At 37.5% G+C, this 21,673-nt stretch overlaps 2 protein-coding genes and 1 pseudogene across 3 annotated transcripts; 2 read left to right on the forward strand and 1 right to left on the reverse strand.

Moving 5' to 3' along the window:
- The first annotated feature begins 1,255 nt into the window (after positions 1-1,255).
- LOC147282611 (uncharacterized) lies at positions 1,256-5,455 on the forward strand (annotated as a pseudogene).
- On the forward strand, positions 5,239-6,998 carry LOC147282612 (uncharacterized). 2 transcript variants are annotated; one of them, XM_086249154.1, is made up of 5 exons: positions 5,239-5,749; positions 5,824-6,039; positions 6,130-6,231; positions 6,310-6,390; positions 6,480-6,998. In XM_086249154.1, exons 1-5 carry the CDS (start codon positions 5,684-5,686, stop codon positions 6,789-6,791), a joined length of 777 nt encoding a protein of 258 aa, XP_086105280.1. In that variant the 5' UTR covers positions 5,239-5,683; the 3' UTR covers positions 6,792-6,998. The 2 variants fall into 2 exon arrangements, with proteins under 2 accessions (XP_086105280.1, XP_086105281.1); XM_086249155.1 differs by having other exon boundaries at positions 6,154-6,231.
- Positions 6,999-9,864: 2,866 nt separating this feature from the next.
- Positions 9,865-21,243, reverse strand: LOC147282613 (putative disease resistance protein At4g27220). The gene is made up of 8 exons (XM_086246046.1): positions 21,116-21,243; positions 20,906-21,017; positions 20,167-20,743; positions 19,959-20,067; positions 15,983-18,795; positions 14,811-15,088; positions 13,657-14,221; positions 9,865-13,445 (listed from the first exon to the last, which is right to left on the reverse strand). Exons 5-8 carry the CDS (start codon positions 18,740-18,742, stop codon positions 12,729-12,731), a joined length of 4,320 nt encoding a protein of 1,439 aa, XP_086102172.1. The 5' UTR covers positions 18,743-18,795; positions 19,959-20,067; positions 20,167-20,743; positions 20,906-21,017; positions 21,116-21,243; the 3' UTR covers positions 9,865-12,728.
- Between the last annotated feature and the right edge of the window lie 430 nt (positions 21,244-21,673).

Here is a 21,673-nt window from a genome sequence, read left to right on the forward strand (position 1 = left end):
CCGAAAAACCCACCCCCGCCGAAACCCACCCCCCCGAATACCCACCCCCGCCGAAACCCACCCCCGCCGAAACCCACCCCCCACCCGAATACCCACCCCCGCCGAAACCCACCCCCCACCCGAAACCCACCCTCCCCCGAAAACCCACCCCCACCGAAACCCATCCCCCCCCCCAGCCGAAACCAGCTCACCCAAAACCCCCCCCCCCTCCAAGCCGAAACCAGCTCAACACCCCCCCGAAACACAGGTATTTTTTTTTTTTTTGAATTTATGGTATTTTCTGGTTTTTTTTTGTATTTTTTGTTTTTTATGGTATTTTTTGTTTGTTTTTTTTGTATTTTCTGTTTTTTATGGTATTTTCTGTTTTTTATGTTTTCTAATATTGTGGATTTTGTACTTGTTGTAGATTTTGCATAAATTGGTTGTGAAATTTCTGATTTTAGTGGTAATTAGTTAATGTTGTGGGTTTTTTTAATTTAGTGGTTTGGTTGTGAAATCTGAATTTAGATTGATGTTGGGCTCATATTTAACAATGATTTATTTTTTTGGTGAAGGAAGGATAGTGTTGCATTTGTTGTGAAGGATAATTGCATTTTTGGTGAGGTATGTGTTTAATCTATCTTTTAGTTAAGTTTTTGTATGATTTAGTATTTAATGTTTCATATATAATTGTATTAAATTTTTGAGTGAATTAGTTTGTATGTTAAAATTAATTACAAAATTGATTAATTAATTTGTATGTTTTTATATGCTAAAATTTAATAGTTTGTTTGTATGCTTATATGTATATTGTTAGATTAATTATAGTTTAGTTTGTATGTTACATTTAGTTTCATTGTAATTGCAAAATTTCCGATGACGTAGTCCAGCACTCCTCGAGTACTGGGTGAGGTCATGTGGCACGAAGCGCTTGTGCGAAGTTATCAATCGATAACTTTGTACATTTAACTAGTCGTGCGAAGTTATCAGTGGATAACTTTGTACACTAAATTTAAATTCACCTTAGACCCGTTCGAGAGTCTATTGGACGTGCGCATGGGCGCTGGGTGTGACTGCGCTCCAATATGATTCTTGAATTGTCCAAATTACCCATGGACAGTTTGGGAGTGCACAATTATGTGTTGTGGTTAGCGGTTCATGTGATGTGGTTTTGATCTGAGAAAATTTCGGCAACATCTCCTTATGTGTTCTTCGAGTGCATACTAGATATTTGTTTTAAATATCTACGTCGTGCACTTGGAGAACCATAGGGAGATGCTGCCGAAATTTTCCCAGATCGAAACTACGTCGTGTGAGCCAACAACCACGACACATATGTGCATTCTCGAATGGGATAGGGCCCTTACCGGAGGCATAAGGAGACGAAGAATGGTGACGCATCGTTTTCTAATTGTCGTGTAATATGGAAACAGGCATCATGGACCGACAGTGGATACGTAATACGAATCGTGTTAGTGATGAATATTTGTATGGGATCGAGTCATTTATCCAAGTTGCACAGGAACATGTCAATGCTCAGAATAATATAAGGTGTCCGTGCCGGAATTGTAACAACTCTTTATGGAAGACAGTGCGTGAAGTCAGAATTCATTTGGTGAAATATGGAATGTCACACAACTATACGACATGGTATTATCATGGTGAACCGAGAGTTTATGCTTCGACGTCCTCGGAGACTCGAACAATTCTGCAGCCTACTGAATCTGTTGCTGATGATAATGACCAAGTGATGGGCATAATAAACGATGCTTATCCATATGCATCGCTAGATCACGAAGTCAGTCAGGATGATACAGAGAGCGATAATATGGATCAAGATGATGGGTTGCTCGAAGTCCAAAGAGAAGAGTTTGATAAGTACGAGAGATTGTTGAAACAAGCTCAGCGGGAATTGTACTCTGGTTGTGAAGAGTTCTCAGTGCTAACTGCTGTTGTGGAGTTAATGCATTGGAAAGCACTTAATCAACATTCGAATCGAAGTTATGATCAGTTGATGGGGATTTTGAAACGAATGCTTCCAAAGAACAATCATATACTTGAAACCCATTATCTTGCGAATAAGGTGTTGAAAGATCTCGGTTTGGGATATGAAAAGATTCATGCATGCAAGAATGATTGTGTATTGTTTTACAAAGAACACCAAGGGAAGGATAAATGCCCTGTGTGCAATGAACCGACATATAAGAACAAGTCTGTAGAGAGAAAGAAACAGATTCCGCAAAAGGTGTTGCGTTATTTCCCACTTAAGCCAAGGTTGCAACGATTGTACATGTCGACACATACTGCAAGTGACATGAGGTGGCACAAAGATAAGTGGGTTGAGGATGATGTGATGAGACATCCTGCAGACGGAAGCGCATGGAAAGAATTTGACAAGATATATCCGGATTTTGCAGCAGATCCACGAAATGTCAGATTAGGACTTGCTACTGATGGATTTAATCCATTCGGAAATATGAGCACATCTCACAGCACTTGGCCAGTGGTCGTGATTCCTTATAATTTGCCTCCCTGGAAATGCATGAAAAAAGAATTCACAATTATGACGCTATTAATTCCAGGACCGCAATCCCCTGGCAAGGAGATCGATGTATATTTGCGGCCGTTGATTGATGAGCTGAAAGAATTGTGGCAAAATGGTGTGCCGACATATGATAAGTCCACCGAAACAATGTTTTCCTTGCGTGCAGCAGTCATGTGGACAATAAATGATTTCCCAGCTTATGGGAATTTATTAGGCTGGAGCACCAATGGTTATATGGCATGTCCTACTTGTAATAAAGATATAACTTCCGCTTGGCACAGTGGTAAAGTATGTTATATGGGCCACCGAAGATGGTTGCCGGGGGATCATAAATGGCGTCACAGTAAGGAGGCCTTTGACGGAAAAAAGGAGATGGGCGTGAAACCTAAAGAATTATCTGGTGATGACATCTTCAGGCAGTTGAATAACTTAGAATTTGGCCGGATTGGTAAACATCCCTCTAACAAATAACGAAATATGCCAAGGTCACCTGCACATCTAAATTGGACAAACAAGTCGATATTCTTCGAGTTGGAGTATTGGTCCAAGTTGAAAATCAGGCACAATCTCGATGTAATGCATATTGAGAAGAACGTGTACGAAAGTTTGGTGGGGACAATCTTGGGCATTGAGGGAAAATCAAAGGACACAATTAAGGCTCGACAAGACTTGCAAGAAATGGGCATCAGGAAACATTTGTGGTTAACGAAGAAGGGTGATAAAATGATAAAGAAACATCCATTTTATACCATGAAGCCTGAGGATAAGAAAGAATTCTTAAAGTTTCTTGCATCGGTCAAATTTCCAGATGGATACGCGGCCAATATCTCTCGAAATGTGAAAATCGACTCTGGAAAAATTTTGGGCTTGAAAAGTCATGATTGTCATGTTTTATTGCAACGCCTGCTTCCGGTGGGTATTCGAAAATTTTTGCCCGAAGATGTGGTTGAACCGATTGTTGGGTTGTCGAGGTTCTTTCAGTATATCTGCGCTAAGACGTTGCGCGTGTCGGACATGTCAAAATTGAAAGATGAGATTGTGTACATCCTATGCAAATTTGAACAAATATTTCCACCGGCCTTTTTTGATATAATGATTCATTTGATGATACATTTACCGCAAGAGGCAATTCTTGCTGGGCCGGTCAGTTATCGGTGGATGTACCCAATAGAAAGGTAACAATTCCTAAACTATTTCATTACTATTCTCCAAGTTTAGCTCTATGTTACTCATAAAAGTTTTCTCACTATGTAATTACAAAAGGTACGTCCGAAACCGGGCACGCCCCGAAGGCTCCACAGCAGAGGCATATATTGCAAATGAATCCATCACGTACTGTGCAATGTATCTCAGCAGTGTTGAGACGTCATTCAATCGCCCCCAACGCAACGACGACGGTGGTGAAAAGAATGAGACACTTTCTGTCTTTTCTCAAATTACACGACCATTTGGCGAAGCCTCTAAATCAGCTGTTGAATTCTCGAAACACGATATAGAGATGGCTCATTGGTTCATACTCAACAATTGCGAAGAAGTTGACTCTTTACGCATTGAGCATGAGGAACTAATGAAGCGCGACTATCCAAGATGGGACATGGAACGTGTACAGAAAAAGCATCGGGAATTGTTTTCTAAATGGTTTAAGGAACATGTAAGTGATTACTGATAATAATGATCAGTTCGTTCATGTGTTTGTAAATTTTTTGTAATATATTAATTCCATTGTCTTTTAACAGATGGAAAAGCTGACTGATGATAATTCGCCGTTATACAAGGAGTTAATGAGTTTGGCGAGTGGTATTCAATGGGTTGAAACGTTTTCCGGATGTAATGTGAATGGAGTCAAGTTTTTAACTGTAGAACGAGATGCCATCTTGAGCACTCAAAATAGCGGGGTTTGTGTAGAGAACTTGGACACTGGCACGGTTGATTTCAACGGCAAGCTGACGAGTGTACATCAAGTCTTGTACTCGCATCGCTTTCAAGTTGTGTTATTTAAGTGTCATTGGTTTAATACAGACCCGAATAGGAACAACAGTATTAAACTCGATTACGACTTAATATCTGTGAATACAAACACTCGATGGTATGAGAATGATCCATTTATTCTTGCCACAATGGCAAAACCAGTATGTTATCTGGATGACCCTAAGGCGGGTGTGGGTTGGAAAGTAGCTCAGATGATTCAGAATCGAACTATATGGGATATTCCGGAAAAAGAAAATCAGGATGACGTGGCCTATCAAGAGGATTCATCTTCGACCATACCCAATTCATACAACAATGATGTTATCATACAACAAGTCGAGATACATGACGTTCCTCCAATTGAGATCGATGCCTTATCAATTGATCTTGGGCCACTTCCCCGAATTGATGTTAATGATTTCATCGATGATGATGATGATGAAGAAGATGATGAAGATGAAGATGAAGATGAAGATGAAGATGAATATGAAGATGATGATGTTGATGGTATCGATGATGATGATGATGAAATGAGTATTTCTAGTGGTGATTCAGATTAGTAATTGATAATGATGATTCATATTAGTAAGTGATAATGATGATTCAGATTAGTAAGTTATTACTTTAGTTTTTTTTTTTACTAACATAAATATTTATTGAATTGTGCAGATGAGTTTGATCTCGAACAGGGGTGGATCTCGGAGGTCCAGTTCAGCATCCATGTCCGCCCCTGCAGCCCAGCCCGCCCCTGCAGTACAGCCCGATCTCATAGCCCAGGGCGAATCGACCCCGGCGATAACCCCAGATCTTTCATCTAGTACTGGGTCTGCGATTCAGTCGGCACGGAGGGCCCGGCGTGGTCACCGTTATGGTGCATATAATAATGTTGCATCATCCACTCGTACTGCCTCATCATCAGAGAGTAAGAATAATGTTGCATCATCCACTTGTGTTTATGTTTAATTTTATTTAGATGTTATAAGATTACTGTGAAATTAATATGTTATATTTGCTTTTCTAGGTACCAAAACCACGAGGGGGATAAGTAGAGGGTTGAAGGCGTCCCGAATCACTCGCACGACGAACGAGAGGATTCGAATCGTTCTTGAGCAAGATCACCTACGACCGAGCAAGGAGGTCCATAGTACTTTCGCTTCCTTTGTCGGATCGATTATCCGTGGTGAATGCCCTATGCTTTTCCCCAGTTGGGAAAAGGTTGATGACGCCATCAAGAGGAGCATTATGGGCTCCATTTCTGTGAGTATATTTCGATTAATATAAAATGATTAATTTGATCATTCCTAACAATTTGATAATTGCATTTTTTTCAGGTAAACTATGACATTCGGATGGAGGATCCGGATGTAGCTAGGTATATGGAGAAGTTATTGAGAAAAGTTTACACACAATGGAAGCACGAGCTGCACAGAGAATATAACATGTTTGGATCGGCAGCTGAGGCATTGGCCAGCCCTCCTCCGGAGATGGCAGCTCGGCTTGATCAGTGGCAGTGGTTGTGCACTCATTTTCAGAGTCCGGAATTTTTGGTATGTTATATCATTTTAGGACTTCAAAATTATTTTTTCTTATGTTATTCCTTTATTGTGTGCATTTACAATTTGCTTAATATTTAACAGAGGAAGTCGAATGCCAATCTTCAGAACCGGAAAGCGCCCGCAAGGATTGATCATCATGGTGGTTCCATGCCCTTCTCATACCGGGTGGAGTCGTATCGTCAGGTGCGCTATTATTTAATTTAATATATATATATTCCTTAGTATTGTTTGAGTTTTTGTCAACATTACATTATTTTTCAGGCTGGTTCGCAATTTCCGGAGGTCGACAACTACGGGGATGTTTATGCCCGACCCGGCAACGACAAGGGCAAGGCGAAGCACGTTAGTTTTTTATATTTTAGTTTTATTTCACAATTTTCAATATTTGTATTTGATTTCCTAATTCCTAACTTGTGTATAATATTTTGAAGGCTGAGATGCTCGCCAAGAAGGCAAGTTATTTGGAGGAGGTGGCCAGCCAGTACCCTCCGGACACTCCGTTGGAGTCGATCTCAGTCCCTGATCGCGATGCCGGTCTTCGTATTATGACGGAGACACTGGGTGTTAGGCGTGGTAGGGAGATACGCGGAATGGGAGCGGGTCGGGTTCGTGATCTCAGCGCCGGGTCTTCATCTCAGCCATCTGCAGAATTAGTCAACCTGACCACTGAAGTGCAGTTGTTGAAGGGTCAGCTAGAAGAATCGAGAGCGGCATATGCGGAGCAGACGAGTAAGGTGCAGTAGATGCAGCAGGTGTTTGGCCAGTTGGCCAGGATTGTACCTGGGTTTGTGCTGCCGCCCAACATTGACCAGTGCATGCCAGACTCCTCCACCGGTGTCGATGATGCTACTGACCTAGGGGGCCATTAGTTATTTGTATGTATGTATTAATTAAATTGTTTCTACTTTGTATGGATATTTTGGATATATAAATTTATTAATTTTGTTTTATATAGTTTTTGAATAAAGATTTTTTTTAAATATTAAATTCATATATATAATTTAAATAAATTTTTTTTTAAATAAAATACGTTTAGGCGATAGACAAATTTCGTCGCCCAAACCCTCTTTGGGCGACGAACACCCTTATTCGTCGCCCCAGGGGTCTTTGGGCGACGAAATTTATGGGTTCGTCGCCCAAACTCTTGGGCGTCACATTTTGGGCGTCCAAATGCTCGACGAACCAATTTCGTCGCCCAAACGTTTGGGCGACGAAACTGTACTTTGGGCGACGAATTCCGTTCCTCTCCCAAACCCTTTTTTCTTGTAGTGAGTAGTAATTTCTTCCACTATGTAAAAAATGGGATTACAAGAAACAATCTCACTAAAGTGGCTAAACACTCTCTTGTGGATTCTCTCAAAAGGATCTCTCTTCTCACTTAATTGAGGTTTTTTCTCTCAATTCTCACAAGTGAGGCTCTCCCTAATTCTCAAACTCACTAAATGCCTTCTTTGGCTTTCTTGGCTTGCTAGGTTCTGATGTCTTTATATAGGCAATTGACTTGATGACACATTGGTAAATATATTGATAATTGGAATGCTAAGTCCAACCTTTCCATATTTTACGTTCAATGTTTGCATGCCATTTAATGCATTGTTTCTTTTACTTTCAACCATTGCTGCACCAACCTTAGCTATACCATATAACTTGCTCACCTTTGCATTGAATAGGCCCCCAAAGCAATAGTAAAATTCCTTAATTTCCTCATGTGGTAAATTTTACACCAACATGGTTAACTTCTTCTATGCATGCATATGATTACTAATATGCATTTCTCCTCCACCAAGGAGGGATACCAATGCGGCCGTCAATCTCCCCCTCCTGACTTAGGTGGAGGATTCTGTCATCCCTGCTGCTATTCTGCAGAAATCATGCTTGTCCTTCGGTAATGACTTTCTCATCATGTCTGAGCTGTTGTCATCGGTGTGAATCTTCTCAAGTTGTAGTTGCTTGGATTCCAATTAATACATCACGTATCTAGTGATATTGCACATCTATGTGCTTTAACCTCGAGTAAAAACTCAGATTCATGCTCAAGTGGATTGCACTCCGACTGCACAATACAGAATGTACTTCTGCTGCTCTTGGCCCAATTCATGTAGGAATATTTTTGTCCATAATATTTCTATGCATGCTTCTATAGCTGCTATGAACTCTGCCACTGTAGTAGACAAAGCCATACATTTTTGTAGCTTTGATTTCCATGAGACAGCTCCCCCTGAAAATGTAATCAGTATCCTTAAGTTGACTCAACGACGTCGTCAAGACGAGCCTACACTGCTTCTTCTTTGCTGGGTTTTTGAGGCCCGTTAGGAGCAGAAGAGCCCTAATTCAATAGTTGGAAGAGATGAGAGAAAAAAATGAAGGCAGAGGGGCATAGTGAGGCAGAGAGAAAACGATGGGCAGAGAGACAGTGAGGCAGAGATTTCGTGAAAAGGAAAAAAAAAGTGTAAAAACGATATTCTATCGTATTCAGAAAGGCTTATTAATTTACTATTTCACCCCTGAAAGTAACTTCAATTCTCATTTCACCTCTTATGGTTTATTTTGTATCACATTATCCCCTGAAACTAATTCTCGTGTATCATTTTGTCCATTTCCTATTTTTACAAATTTTAGAAATTAATTAAAAATAGCTTCAAACTCAGAAAAATACACGGAAAATTTCTACGGTTTCGTCTTGACTAGTACTAATTTGCTATGGGGTCAAATTAATAATTTTTCATCCGAGTGTTTCTAGAAAATTAAAATACTCTAGACTTTTTGAAAATTCATAGGATAATCTCCCAAACTCTAAAAAATACGAGGTTTGCACCGTTGGTCTTCTAAACAATAACACTACCTTTCTTGTGAATACTTGATACTGAAAAGACCTCTCGGTCTTAGAGGAAAATAAATTTCTCTCTATAAAATAAATTCTAGAATTTCCATAAAGTCTCGGAAGAATTCTCAAAATCAGGTTTTTGGTAATTTCCAAAATGTTTTTGAGAAATCATTCTAGACTTTATGGAAATTTTAAAATTTTTATAGAGGGAAATTTATTTTAATTTTCTAGAAATAAATTTGAACTTCTCAAATTTTCTAGAAACTCTCAGATAGCAAATTGATAATTTGACCCCATAGTAAATTAGAACTAGTCAAGACAAGTCCGTAGAAATTTTCCGTGTATTTTTCTGAGTCCGGAGCTATTTTTAATTAATATCCAAAGTTTGTAAAAATAGGAAGTAAGCAAAGTGCCCGAATTAGTTTCACGGGGTAATGTGATACACAATAAATCTTAGGAGGTAAAGTAAGAATTGAAGTTACTTTTAGGGGGCAAACTAGTAAATAAGCCTATTCAGAAAAGGGGTTGTTTTTTAATTATTTTTAGATATTCATTTTTTAAAATAGTTTGCCAAACACATTTTTTAAATTTTAAAACGGGTGCAATGTATATAGATTTATAAAAACTTTTATAGACTTTTTTTAAGTTATAGACTTGTGCAAACTTGATAGATTTTTACAAAGTTCTATAGAGTTTTACGGAGTTCTACAGAGTCTATAAAAATCCGCAGAGGAGAGGTCAGATTTATAATGACTTTGAAATACACATAAAATCTTTCAAAGTCTTTAAAAATCCATCATTAAATAAATTCCATAAAAGTCAATGACTTTTTAAATACACAGAAACTTTTACGGACTTTTTAAAATTCACGTGGTATTTAATTAAGACTTTTAAAGACTTTAAAAAAGTCTATAAAAGTCTTTAAAAATTCATCATTAAATGAATTTCATAAAAGTCAATGACTTTTTAAATACATATAGACTGATAGACGTACTTTTACGGACTTTTTAAAAGTCTTAATTGAATACCACATAACTTTTATAGATTCTTTAAAATTCTTACTTGAATACACATAGATTTTTACGGATTTTTTTTTTAAATCTTCAAAAATCTTTCAAGTCTTAATTGAATACTATATGACTTTTAAAGTCTACAAAAATCTTTTAAAATTCATATACAAAGTGTTTTTGAAAATAAAAAATTGTTTTTAAATCTAATACCAAACGGGCCAACGTTGCCTGTTAGACCATGTCGTATGAAGAGGCCCAATCCTAAATATCAAGCCTAAATATGTGGAGGCATGATGGGTAGCTGTTGTCAATTGTTTTTTTATCTAGTAGAGTCCTCATTATCTTAGAAGACCATGTTTTATTTGACTGAGTCTGTTGTGTATGCATGATGTTAGTAGGAATGTGTTTAGGTGTCTGTTAGTGGGATTAAGTAGTGGAACGTGTCATATGGGAGGGTAGTTTCACTTTGAATTGTATTTATATCTCTCAATTCTAATTTAATGATCAGAGTGATTTTCCCAATGAACATATATTGGTTTATTCCGACCATAAAAGCAATTGTGTTTGTTTTGATACTGCAGTTCAACATTGCCCCAAAAATTAAGATATTTGGTTGGGCAGATTCCTTGGTCCTCACGTGAGCTTTCCATTGCTACATCTTACTCCATCTCCATTGTCTCTACTGCACTTAGATACTTCTCTTGCTGTATTTTGTTTATCTCTTTTGTTTTGGCCTTGGGCTGCTTCGTTTGTGTTTGTTTTTCTTTTGGACAAAAAAAAAAAAATCTTTGGTTGTATATTTTTACAACAGAAACTAAATACTCGTGTTCGCCTGGCACAATGCCACAATGCCACAATGTATTGCCATTGTGGACTTAAACAGGGACTACCGGTGGCTTTTCAAGATGGCCATAAATGCGTTCTTATAGAAGGAGATTCCAAAATCTTAATTTGACAAGCTCGCATGAAATATTGAACCAACTTTCTGAAGCTCAATACAAGGTCCTTATTCAACCTACTTTTAGAGCATATACAGGCCAAAAGCAAAATTAAAGGCAGGATTTAGCTTAAAATGTGAAAAAATCTCTACATTGCTGGGCTAAAGGCAAGGCAACTCTTGCCTTGACAAGATTTTGAGCTAAATTTGACCCAAAATCTTGCTTTTCCATGCACAGAAACCAAGAACCAGTGGAGCCCACATGAGAAAAGGTAGGTATAGTGGATTCCATATGTCGTGCAACGATTGGAGAGCAAGGGAGTGGCGGGACCCGTCCGTTCTTCACATGGGGGACAGCGGCTGGCCCACCTTCACATGTTTTCATTTTCACCTTCATATTTTTTTTATTAATAATTGGCCCAGTCAATTAGACGATGACATGTGACCCAGTCAATTAATAAATTAAATAGATTGCCTTTAGCTTTAGTCTTTAACAATGTACAAATTTATAGATTTAGCTAAAAGCAAAAGCTAAAGCTTGCATTTAGCTTTGCATCTTGCCTTTAGCAATGTACATGCTCTTAGAGAACCTAATTATGTCGTCGAAGTTTTGGCATCAATGAGTCATTCTGTTTCGACAACGACTATTTAGTTACTTCATTTTCCTCCTAAGGTTCTCATTCCCTTGATCATAATCTTTATAATACTGGAGTCTCGAGTGTCTCGTGGTTTTTCATACTAAGAGCAAGCCTAATGCACTAGTTCAAGTGCAAGACTTGCAACTTTTGGTGAAATGGGTATTCCTAATTAGAATTGACAAAAACAGTCACGACACACAAATTTATGGGTTCGGGTTCGAGGTTATTGGGTCGGGTTGATATCAGTGTCACCCGTTAGTGTCCTGTTAAGATAATGGGTCGGGTCGTATTAATTCGTAAGTTACCTGTTTTCACCTGTTAAGAGAAGGAGATTTTAGTAATTATATTAAAAAGTCTAAGTCCTAACCAAACCTAATTTCTTTCAACTTCACTAATCACAGCCGCCTCTTCTCTCTCTCTCTCTCTCTCTCTCCTAATCTAGTTTCATCTCAGTGCTCTTTCTCTGTGCTATCTGTGTTCTCTCTCTCTAGCTCTCTCCCTTTATATATATATATATATATATCTCTCTCTCTCTCTCTCTCTCTCTATGCTCTTTCTAGCTCTCTCTTCTTGGGCGCACGAGTGTTGAGGGCGCAGGGGGTTTGGCTGGGGAACCATAGACTTAGAAATATTGGATCTAATAATTAAAAAAAAAAAAAAAAAACCAGCCGTCCAGGAAACTAAAAAAACACTCAAACCAACCAAACACAAAATGGTAAGAAATAGCTGCCCAATCTAAATTCAGAAAGAAGAAAGAACACTACTCTCTCACTGTTTGAGCCGAACATATTTATGGTTCAATATGCGTAAGTGTTGGGCCACGCGATTGGTAAAGGCCTAATTGGGCCTATGAGAGGCTTTTCTGGCTAAAGGCCCAAAGGCCACATCATGGCTAGGCTGAAAGATCCAGTGTCATCTTAGGACTTGCAAGGAAAATGTTGTAGTGGCAACTTGTATTATTAATGTTCAATAAATATTACATAACTTGGCATAGAAAATATGATTAGAACACCTTGTATATGAGTTTTGTGTGGTACATGTTTTAATGTGCAACATATATGGCTTCCATTAAGAAATCTCTACCTTATTTAAGACAATATATGAAAGCCTTATTAGCTTGGCACATTCAATATTAACTGTCTTATCAGTTTATTAATTTCTTTCAAAAAGAAAGGCATCTTTAGAAGTTTTTGTTTCTCGAGGAAAATGCTAACAGGTACCCAAGAGTTACTTGTGTATTTGTAATTAATACTCTAGAAATTTGACTATTTTTATGACAAAACAAGAAAAGGAGAAAAAAAAGAGAGCAAGGTGAGTGAAGATATAAGCTCACGCATTAGTAAGAGTTTGTTGAAAGAAGAGCATACCTGTCCTTTGTAAATGTTTCCTATAGTTGTATTGAGGTCTCCCTTCCACTCAGCCAATATTTCACGCCATGTAGAAACTCGCACCATGGAAGGTGTGCATACATCCCCACCAGAAAATATCTTTAATTTTGGACATTCAATTATCTTCAATTCCACCAAGGATGGCAACTTCAAAGTATAAGCTTTAGCCCAGAAACACTTGAGGTTTGGTAGATTCTCAAACGTGATGGAATTCACTCGAGGAAATGCCATTTCCTCTCCTTGTTCTGCTTCTGCAATAATTTCTTCCATCGTCTGACAATGCTCAACTATTATTTCTTCTAGATTGATAAGAAGTTTGGCTATGGATGATGGAAACAAATATCTCAAATTTTCGCAGAAACATACTTCAAGCAATCTTAAGTTTCCAAAGCTTGTGATGGTGATCTGCTGCAAACCATTTTCCCATATGTGCATTAGCATTGGTAAAGATTTTAACACCAGATGCCTCAGCTTATTAAATGCTTGAACATAATGGCTTCCCTGAAGCTGAAATATCACTTCCAATAACCCACAACGTTCTACTTTAAGAAGTTCTAGATTATCATCAGCATTTGAATCCTCATTGCTTGTTAACGTTTCCTAGAAAAATGTCAGGCATCATTTATGAAAGACAGTACAACACGTACAACAGGGTAGTAAACACTTATGTAAAACAGGGTAGTAAATATAAATGTACATCACGTACAGTAAAAGTTAGTAGTACAATGCTATATAAAATTTCACAGGTTAATTTACAAAAGGGAAATGAAGTTTATTATTAAAGCTAGGTTACTATAATTTAAACACTTACCTCTTTTTTGACTAGAGTAGGTGGCAATATTTCAATGAAGTCCCGGGCATTCTCTCTTAAACTGTATTTTTTCTGAGATTTCTTGTCAGTGGATCGATTGGATTTGATGATTGGAATGTTATATGAACAAAATGGTGCACATCCAGAACGCGTAGGCCAAGCCTCCTGAGCTTTTGAATCCTCTGACTGTTTGATTGGTGGAATTACTGAACCCAATGTCTTCAATTTCTCACATTGGCTGAGTATCAATGTTTTCATGGATGGCCATACAAAAGTACAGGGACCAGTGCAAAGACTCTCAAGAATTGGCAAATAAAACAGTTCAAACCGATTCACTTTCGGAAACAAAATCATGCCACCTGTCTTTTCTTTTTCTTCGTCTTCCTTTGTGTCTCTGACTATGGTTTTCATATCCAGACAAAAATGTACGTGTACGTTTTCAAGATTCACAAGTACCTTGGCAATGGAATACGAGAATACATATTCCAAATTATCACATGTGTCTAGTGATAAAGATTTTAAATTTTGAAAGCCCTGGACTCCACATGGAACGTTGGTCCACAACTGTGTAACCAGGAGCGGATTTACAGTGGGGTCAATGGGGTCACTTGACCCCATGAACCCAGAAATGCTTGGCTTGATAAAAATTCTTGCCCCCATGAATGAACCAAAACTCTTGGTGGCAGCCATGGCTGGCAGGGGCAAGAAGAGGAAGAACCAAAGGTGTTGGTCTGAACAGCAGAACAGAGGAAGGACTGAAGGAGAAGGGCTGAGTTTGTAGGCTTGTAGCACGTGAGATGCATCAGCTTTTTTTTTTAATTCAAAACTTGCGAAAACGACGTCGTTTTGGCAAGTAAATTAAATGAACTAACCCCTGCCCAGCTGCCCTTACGCTGCAACGCATAAACCAAATCTGAATTGCTGAACAGCTGAAGGTTGCGTAGCCTCACTAGCCTGCGTACTCAGCTAGTTGCCCACTGCTCCGTCGGCCGTCGCCCCTTGCTGGCCTGCTCCCTCACTCGTCGGCAGTCGCCCCTGCGTGCTACTAGCTGCTGGCTGCTGCCTCTGCTCGCAACTTCGCAAGTCACAAGCCTCGCATAATCTTGAGCTCTTAATCTTGCCCCCATAATACTTAATTTCTAGATCCGCCACTGTGTGTAACCCTTGAAGTATACGTTATACTCAAATCTCTTAACTCAGGAAATGCTGGAATTGTCTGTTGGCCTTTTAAATCAAATACCACTTCTACATTTTCTAATGCCCGTATGTATACTTCTTCTAAATTTTGGAACCACGAAATGCAATTTGATGGAAATAGTATTCCACTAAAGTTTGACACTTCCTCGGCCTCTAACATTGAAGTGGACCTAGCATTCCCAAGTCGATCAAACGAAGCTTCTGTTATCTCATCCTTATCTTCAGGCATTGTGATCTAATAGATATATTTTAAGTGGAAAAAAACAAAAAACACGCCACGTCAGCAACAATGTAATCTGTGACATTTCTAAAACAAAAAATTATTAGCAACAATTAATGTAATCAGCATTCAGCAACAATCTCACGAAAAATATTAACTTTGTTTTCGAGTTTTCATAAAAAATAAAAAAATAAATTGTATTCAAGTTCAACATCGTAATCTGTGACATCTCTTTAAAAAAAACATTGCAATCTGTAATATTATTGACTTCAAATTAATATAGCAACACGCTTTCTTTATAGGTATTTCGGTTTTTCCTTGGACATGAGTATTTCCATTATTTTTTACCTTAAACTAACCATACACATAATCCAAATATTAAATACAAAGATTTTATAGTTGTTAGAAATACAGAGATTAATAATCCAATTATTAAACGTTATTGTTTCTTAAGGTTTATTTTTTGCCAATGGAAATTTTGGATTCAGTCCTTCAGTTTGATTATCCTTAGACTGAAACTTGGTGGCAATTTGATTTTTGGCTAATAGAGGGGAGGGATTGTTAGATTTCCAGTGGATTAATATCTTTTCTAAAGTAATATCTGCATCCTGATTTTTGAGTGGAAGTATATATACAGCTGACGTGGTATATCTGTAATTTCATAGTAAAAGGTGGAATTAGTTGAAAAAGGAAAAAGTATTCATATATATATATGACTAGGAAATAATGGCATTAGAGTTTACAATGTGTAATTTCGAGCTACACTATTTGGAACAATTATTATACTTTGTATTATTCAAGCATCCAGAAGCCATTTAATAAAAATAAAAATAAAAACAAAAACATCCAGAAGCCATTTAAAAAATAAAAAAACATCAAAAAATTACGCCCATCGGTTTACAAACATACCTCACGGTTGGAGTATGATCGGTTGGCTTTGTAAAAACCAACCAGCTTGAATAAATAATCGAACCCCAGTTTCCTTAATTTAGGGAAAGCCATCATGTGGGCTGCATTCTCATGTTCCCTCCTCTCCTTTGAGACAATTTCTTCCATTCCACCACAATCTGTAACAACTAAGCTTTGGAGTTGTATAAGGTTTCTTGCTAGGGAGAGTGAGAATGCATATTTTAACTCTACACAGGAATGGATGTCAAGAGATCTTAGGTTGCTAAAAGAGCTTCCTAGAAGTGAGCCATGGTATATTGCTCTTAAATTGGGAATATTACAGAGGTAAAGTGACTCCAAAATAGGGAAGGCGGTATGTTCACTCCAATCTGTCCCATTTACGAGATACTCTATGCTGGAACTGCCAAAGATGGTTAAATCTTTCAAATGTTGAAATCCTTCTTCGTCTAACACATTGACGACATACTTTAATTTTTCAGAACTTGTCAAGTCCAAAGCTACAGATCTCTTGAGCATGAATTTAACTGTTCCACTCTCCATCAGTTCCTCCACAGGACCACGAAGCATTAAACTGTTTTCAAAAATACATGTAACTCCCTCACTGAAATCTGCATAAAACTGGTCCATAGATATCTGAAATCTTGTTGTCTGGTTTTTCAAGCGCAAGTCTGAAAACAGCTTCGATTTGGGTATTCCTATGGATAAAACCTTCAGATGATCAGATATAGATGACACCTCAGAAAGGCTTGCATTGCTCTTATCCTTGCTTCCTACTGCAGGCTCCCATCCTCGAAAGCTATTTGTCAAGTACAACTCTTCTAGTCTACTTAAGCTGGATAAGAGACCGTGAGGAATTTGATTGAGATTTGCACAATCTGTCGTATCTAACAACCTTAATTTTTTAAGATGTCCAATTTCTTTGGGCAGCGCTGAGATTTCAGAACGAGCAAAGCTGAGGATCTCTAAATTCTCCAATCCTTCAACACTAGATATGTCTCCCAAATTCCGAGAATCTTCTAGACACAAAGTCTGAAGGTTCTTCAGTACTCCAAGTGATCTTGACAAGGTTGGCATTGGCTTAATCTTTATAAAAGCTAAGACTTTAAGTTCTTTCATCACGTTAAACATGTTGTCCATGGTAGATTCTGAACATTTGCAGGTTTGTAGATGTAGAAGCTCAAGTTTTGGGCACTCCAAACCATCTGGAATCTCATCAATTTGAACATCAATCAGTGAGATTGCTGTGTAATGTTCATATGTAGCTTCTTTTGGCCACCCAGTACTTTCAGCATCACACTTTACCAAAAATCTGTGCTTTTCTTTTGAGGCAATTGATATGCCAACATCACGAACTACATCATGCATTTTGATACACTCTTGTCGGTCGCTATCTAGCAGCAAAAACAATCTGCTTAGTTTTTCAACTGCAGAATGCACTCTGTTTCTTGCTTGTTCCAATGTATCGATGTTGTGAAACATTCCTCGGCCCCACCCATATCTAACCAAATACTCAATTGGGATATCATAATCTTCTCGAAACAAACAACAAAGCAAAAAGCATGACTTGGCTTCACCACTGCTTAAATAATCATAACTCAATTTTATGCTATTATAAACTTTGGGATCCATTTCACCAATGCTTTCTGGGAGAGACTTTCTTAGTTGTTCAAGGGCACTATCCCATTCATATTTCCTTTTATTGTTGATTGCTTTTCCAACAGTTACAACAGCAATAGGTAAACCTCCACATTCATTTGCAACATCTTTTGCAACAGTATGCAAATCAGGATTGCCCAAAGATTCACCTACCGTCTCCTGAAAGAGCTCCCATGCTTCTTCTGGAGTTAAAACCTTGATTGGTATAGAAAGTTTTTGACTTCCCAACGCATTGTACAATTCAAAGTTTCTTGATGTGAATAAAATTCTGCACTCTTTATGAGTATGAACAAAAGGAAGGCCAACGACCTTACAATCAAGCTCTGACCAAAGATCATCTAATATAATCAGACTCCTCTTACTGCCCATAAGTCTTTCACGTAACCTTCCTGCTCTTACAAGTTGATTTTCCCCATCGATTCTCAAACCTAGTGCCTCTGCAATATCTCCTTGAATCTTTGTAATGTTTGGATTTTGGGACACAACTGCCATCACAACATCATCAAATAAGTTCCCACCTTCCAATCTTTTGATGATTTGATTCACCATTGTGGTTTTGCCCACACCCCCCATCCCACAAATCCCAATCATTCTTATCTCTTCATTTTCCAAAGCCTCCATCACAGTATTCATGACTGCCACTCTGGATTTAAAATCCCTTAAACCTTCAGTGGTTAGTGTTGACCATATCTTTGGTGCAGGAGCAGTATAGGCTATTTTGGGTCGAGTCTTGGCCATATCTTCTACTTTCTGAGTAATCTTCTTTGCTTTCCTACTCAGCTGCCACCGATACCAAAATCGTCTTTTCAATTTTCTTCCTTTTTTTGGTGAAAATGTTTTCATGTTGATTCTACCTTCAAAATCCTTGGCTTCCTTAATTATCTCGTCCACTGTCTGTAGCCAATCCTCAACATCAGCAGGTTCGATGACATTCCAGTCCCTTTTGGCAGCATTAACCCTGTCTTTTTCCTTGACAAGCTTTTTGAGACCATCCTGAAGAGTTTTAATGTTGGTGTCTTTTGAAAGCAAATAGCCAAACTGTCTCCCAGTAGGCTTCCCAATGCACTTTGCGATATCGAGTACCAATGAGGCAATGTCGGCCATTTTCTTTTGGACTGCGTAGTGCTTACCTCTGTCTTTCTCTAATGGTATATATCCTGCCAACATAGATTAGATAAATAAATCAACTGACAAGAGGAACGAAAGATTGGAAAGACGTAAAAGTGAGGCCAACACAAGTGTAAAAGAAACAACAATTTCCATTTCCTTGATATATATATATAAGTTCTTTTTTGTTGATGTTTTGTATAGTTTTCGGTAAATATATATATGAAACCCAACTCAAGTGTGACGTATTTTTTAAAATATTCTTGACGTTTTAAAATATATATATATTTATAAATGTTTTTGAGTATTTTAAAAAAATAAAAATTAGTATTAAATACCAAATCTCAATAATTTTTTGATATAGCATGAAGACCATATAATATTTCAATTGAACTACCAAATTTAAATGTAGTTTTTTAGATTATGTCACAAATATGTTAGCCCCTTTGATTTAAGCTTTTTCCATTTGATATTTTTGTCTTTTGGCCCACATATAATGAGTGTTAGTTAAAATTTATAATGTTTTGACAAAATTGGCCTTGAGGCTAAATAGATTAATGGCAAAACTGACCTCTTGCTATGAAAAATAGATTAATTAGATAAATTAAGTTAATGGACTAAGTTGACGGACTTGGTAGTTTGATCTTAGTTTTCTAGGAAAGAAAAATGAAAACTAGATTGGTCTATAAAAAACTCTTCAAGGTTTCTAGTAATTCTTCCAATTTAGTACAGGTGAATATGAATAGGATGATTCTGTTCACATTCCAACTTAAATATAAATAATTGGCATAAATTCAATTTAGACACATAATTATATATGTCATTTCAACAGGGTCCACGAATTTTAAAATATTTCAAATATACAGCCGATTTATTATCTAAATTGAAAAATGGACTTCCGTCCATCAATTTGTTGAGAGATCAATTAAATGCCACCTTGGCTTTTGCTAACGGGATTAATTGGCGACGTGGCGCCAACTCAGCATACCTTTCCCGCCAAATGACTATCAATTTTTTAACTATTGTTGTTTGTTGAATATCAAATCAGACTTAATTGATAACATGGCAATTGCAAATCTCACATTTCAAAAAATAGTTAATTCAGGGAATATAAATTTGATAAAGAAACTCACAACTAAAATAGCATAACATTAGAAGTACTTCACTTGAATTTCCAACTCCAGTGTGAAAAGACAAAGTTTGAAAGACGTACCCTTATCAGTCTATCACCAATATATATTCGCGTGGTATGGGACAGACAGTAAGGGAGAGTCTCTACAGCAATGCGATTGTTCAAAAAACACAAGTGGCCAGTGCACGAACTGTTATAAGATAAAAGTTGGCTGAATAAATTAGCAAGAAATAATCACAACTTACAAGAAAAAGAGAAATTATGAAACTGACAATATGAGTGTACATACCTCAATGAAATTGTATAGGAGTTATAAGTGACGACACCACATTACAGATTCTACCACTGACTCAGAAACCCTTCCTTGATCTCCAATTGATCGACTCAAGCAGTCATTATGCATGGTTGACTTCATTTCCAGAGCAAGCAATATATATATATATATATATATATATGTATATTTGCACCTAACCCTGCCGACTAATTCTTCCACAATAGCTTAATTGCCTAATCACACTTCAATCTGTCCAACACTTCAAGATTGCCAACACTTCATTCTTTCCAACACTTCAACAAATTTCCAACACTTCAAGATTAACAATTATCAACACTAAAATCTTTCAGAATTCACCGTTGTCTAAAATCGACGCTTCACCGTTTTCTAAAATCTTTCAGAATTCATCAACAAATCTGCTTACTTCAACGAAAAAACAACCAACAAGCTTCGCAAAAGAAACCATCGCTTACGAGCACAATTCACCAAGCTTCGCAAAAGAAACCAAAGACTAACAAGAACAATAAGAGAAAGCTTACAAATCAAGATTGCGCCAGATCGAGATCGCAGCAGATCAAGATCGAGATCGCACCTAAGAGAAGAAAACAGAGCAATCGCAGCAAAGAACACGGATCAGGGGCTCTGATACCATGATTGAGTAAGTAAAATTCATGATTGGAAGCTAAGAAAATGTGCAAGAAAATAAAAAGATAAACTGGAGAATTCTCTTTGATATCAGATTTCACACACTTACCCAAAAACTGTAACAGACTAACTTCTAGAAGCTCACTAGATTGGCTGTTGACTAGTCAAGCTTACAGCTAACATAATTAACATGTAGAGTATCCAACTTGGTAGCCATAATTCTATAAAAAGAGAATTAGAGAAGATCGAAAAGCATGGAAAACATTAATGAAAAATTGATCAAACATATATATGCAAGAAGGTAGAAGAGAAAGCTGACCTGACCCGAAATTCCTTTGGTTCCAAAAGTAACAAAGAGAGCTAGCAGTCATTCCATAAAGAGACCATTTGCTCATCTCTCGTCTTCAATAATGGCTGCTGCTACCAGAAGTGGTATTTCAAATGTAATTATCGTTATAGTTGACTAGTTGAGTGGCTAGGAAAAAGCCTCATATGGCACCTTATCGTGACTTTGGATAACCAAAGTTTTTTTTTTTTCTTGGATGAGAAACACCAGTTTGACTGTTTGACTTTGGCTATTATAGCTAGAGCAAAAATAGAAAATTCAACTATATATAGAACAATACTTATATGCAGGATGCACCTTTAGTCGGATTTGATAATTTCTTTTCTGTTAGTATTGAATCCGAACACCTTTAGCTTGATTCTCGTCTGTTAGGTTAATTTCTTAATTTCTTAAAAAATGAACACATTTATAGGACCCTTTGTTTTTTGTGTAAAATATGAACACCTAAGAATTAGGTATGTATTTGTGAGTTTGTACTGCAGAAAATAGACTATTTCGATAACATCACATGGCAATAAAAATTAGGGTCAT

Source organism: Dryas octopetala, chromosome 6, assembly GCF_963921425.1.
Source record: "Dryas octopetala chromosome 6, drDryOcto1.1, whole genome shotgun sequence".
NCBI lineage: Eukaryota > Viridiplantae > Streptophyta > Magnoliopsida > Rosales > Rosaceae > Dryas > Dryas octopetala.

Excerpts from the sequence above, each read along its gene's own strand:
- LOC147282612 (XM_086249154.1), top strand. The coding sequence starts at position 5,684 with ATGCTTTTCCCCAGTTGGGAAAAGGTTGATGACGCCATCAAGAGGAGC. Across the intron at positions 5,750-5,823 it reads GCATTATGGGCTCCATTTCT|GTAAACTATGACATTCGGAT; the intron begins GTGAGTATATTT and ends CATTTTTTTCAG. Across the intron at positions 6,232-6,309 it reads GGGTGGAGTCGTATCGTCAG|GCTGGTTCGCAATTTCCGGA; the intron begins GTGCGCTATTAT and ends ATTATTTTTCAG.
- LOC147282613 (XM_086246046.1), bottom strand. The coding sequence starts at position 18,742 with ATGGCCGACATTGCCTCATTGGTACTCGATATCGCAAAGTGCATTGGG. Across the intron at positions 14,222-14,810 it reads TATACTTCAAGGGTTACACA|GTTGTGGACCAACGTTCCAT; the intron begins CAGTGGCGGATC and ends CCTGGTTACACA. Across the intron at positions 13,446-13,656 it reads CTACTCTAGTCAAAAAAGAG|GAAACGTTAACAAGCAATGA; the intron begins GTAAGTGTTTAA and ends ACATTTTTCTAG.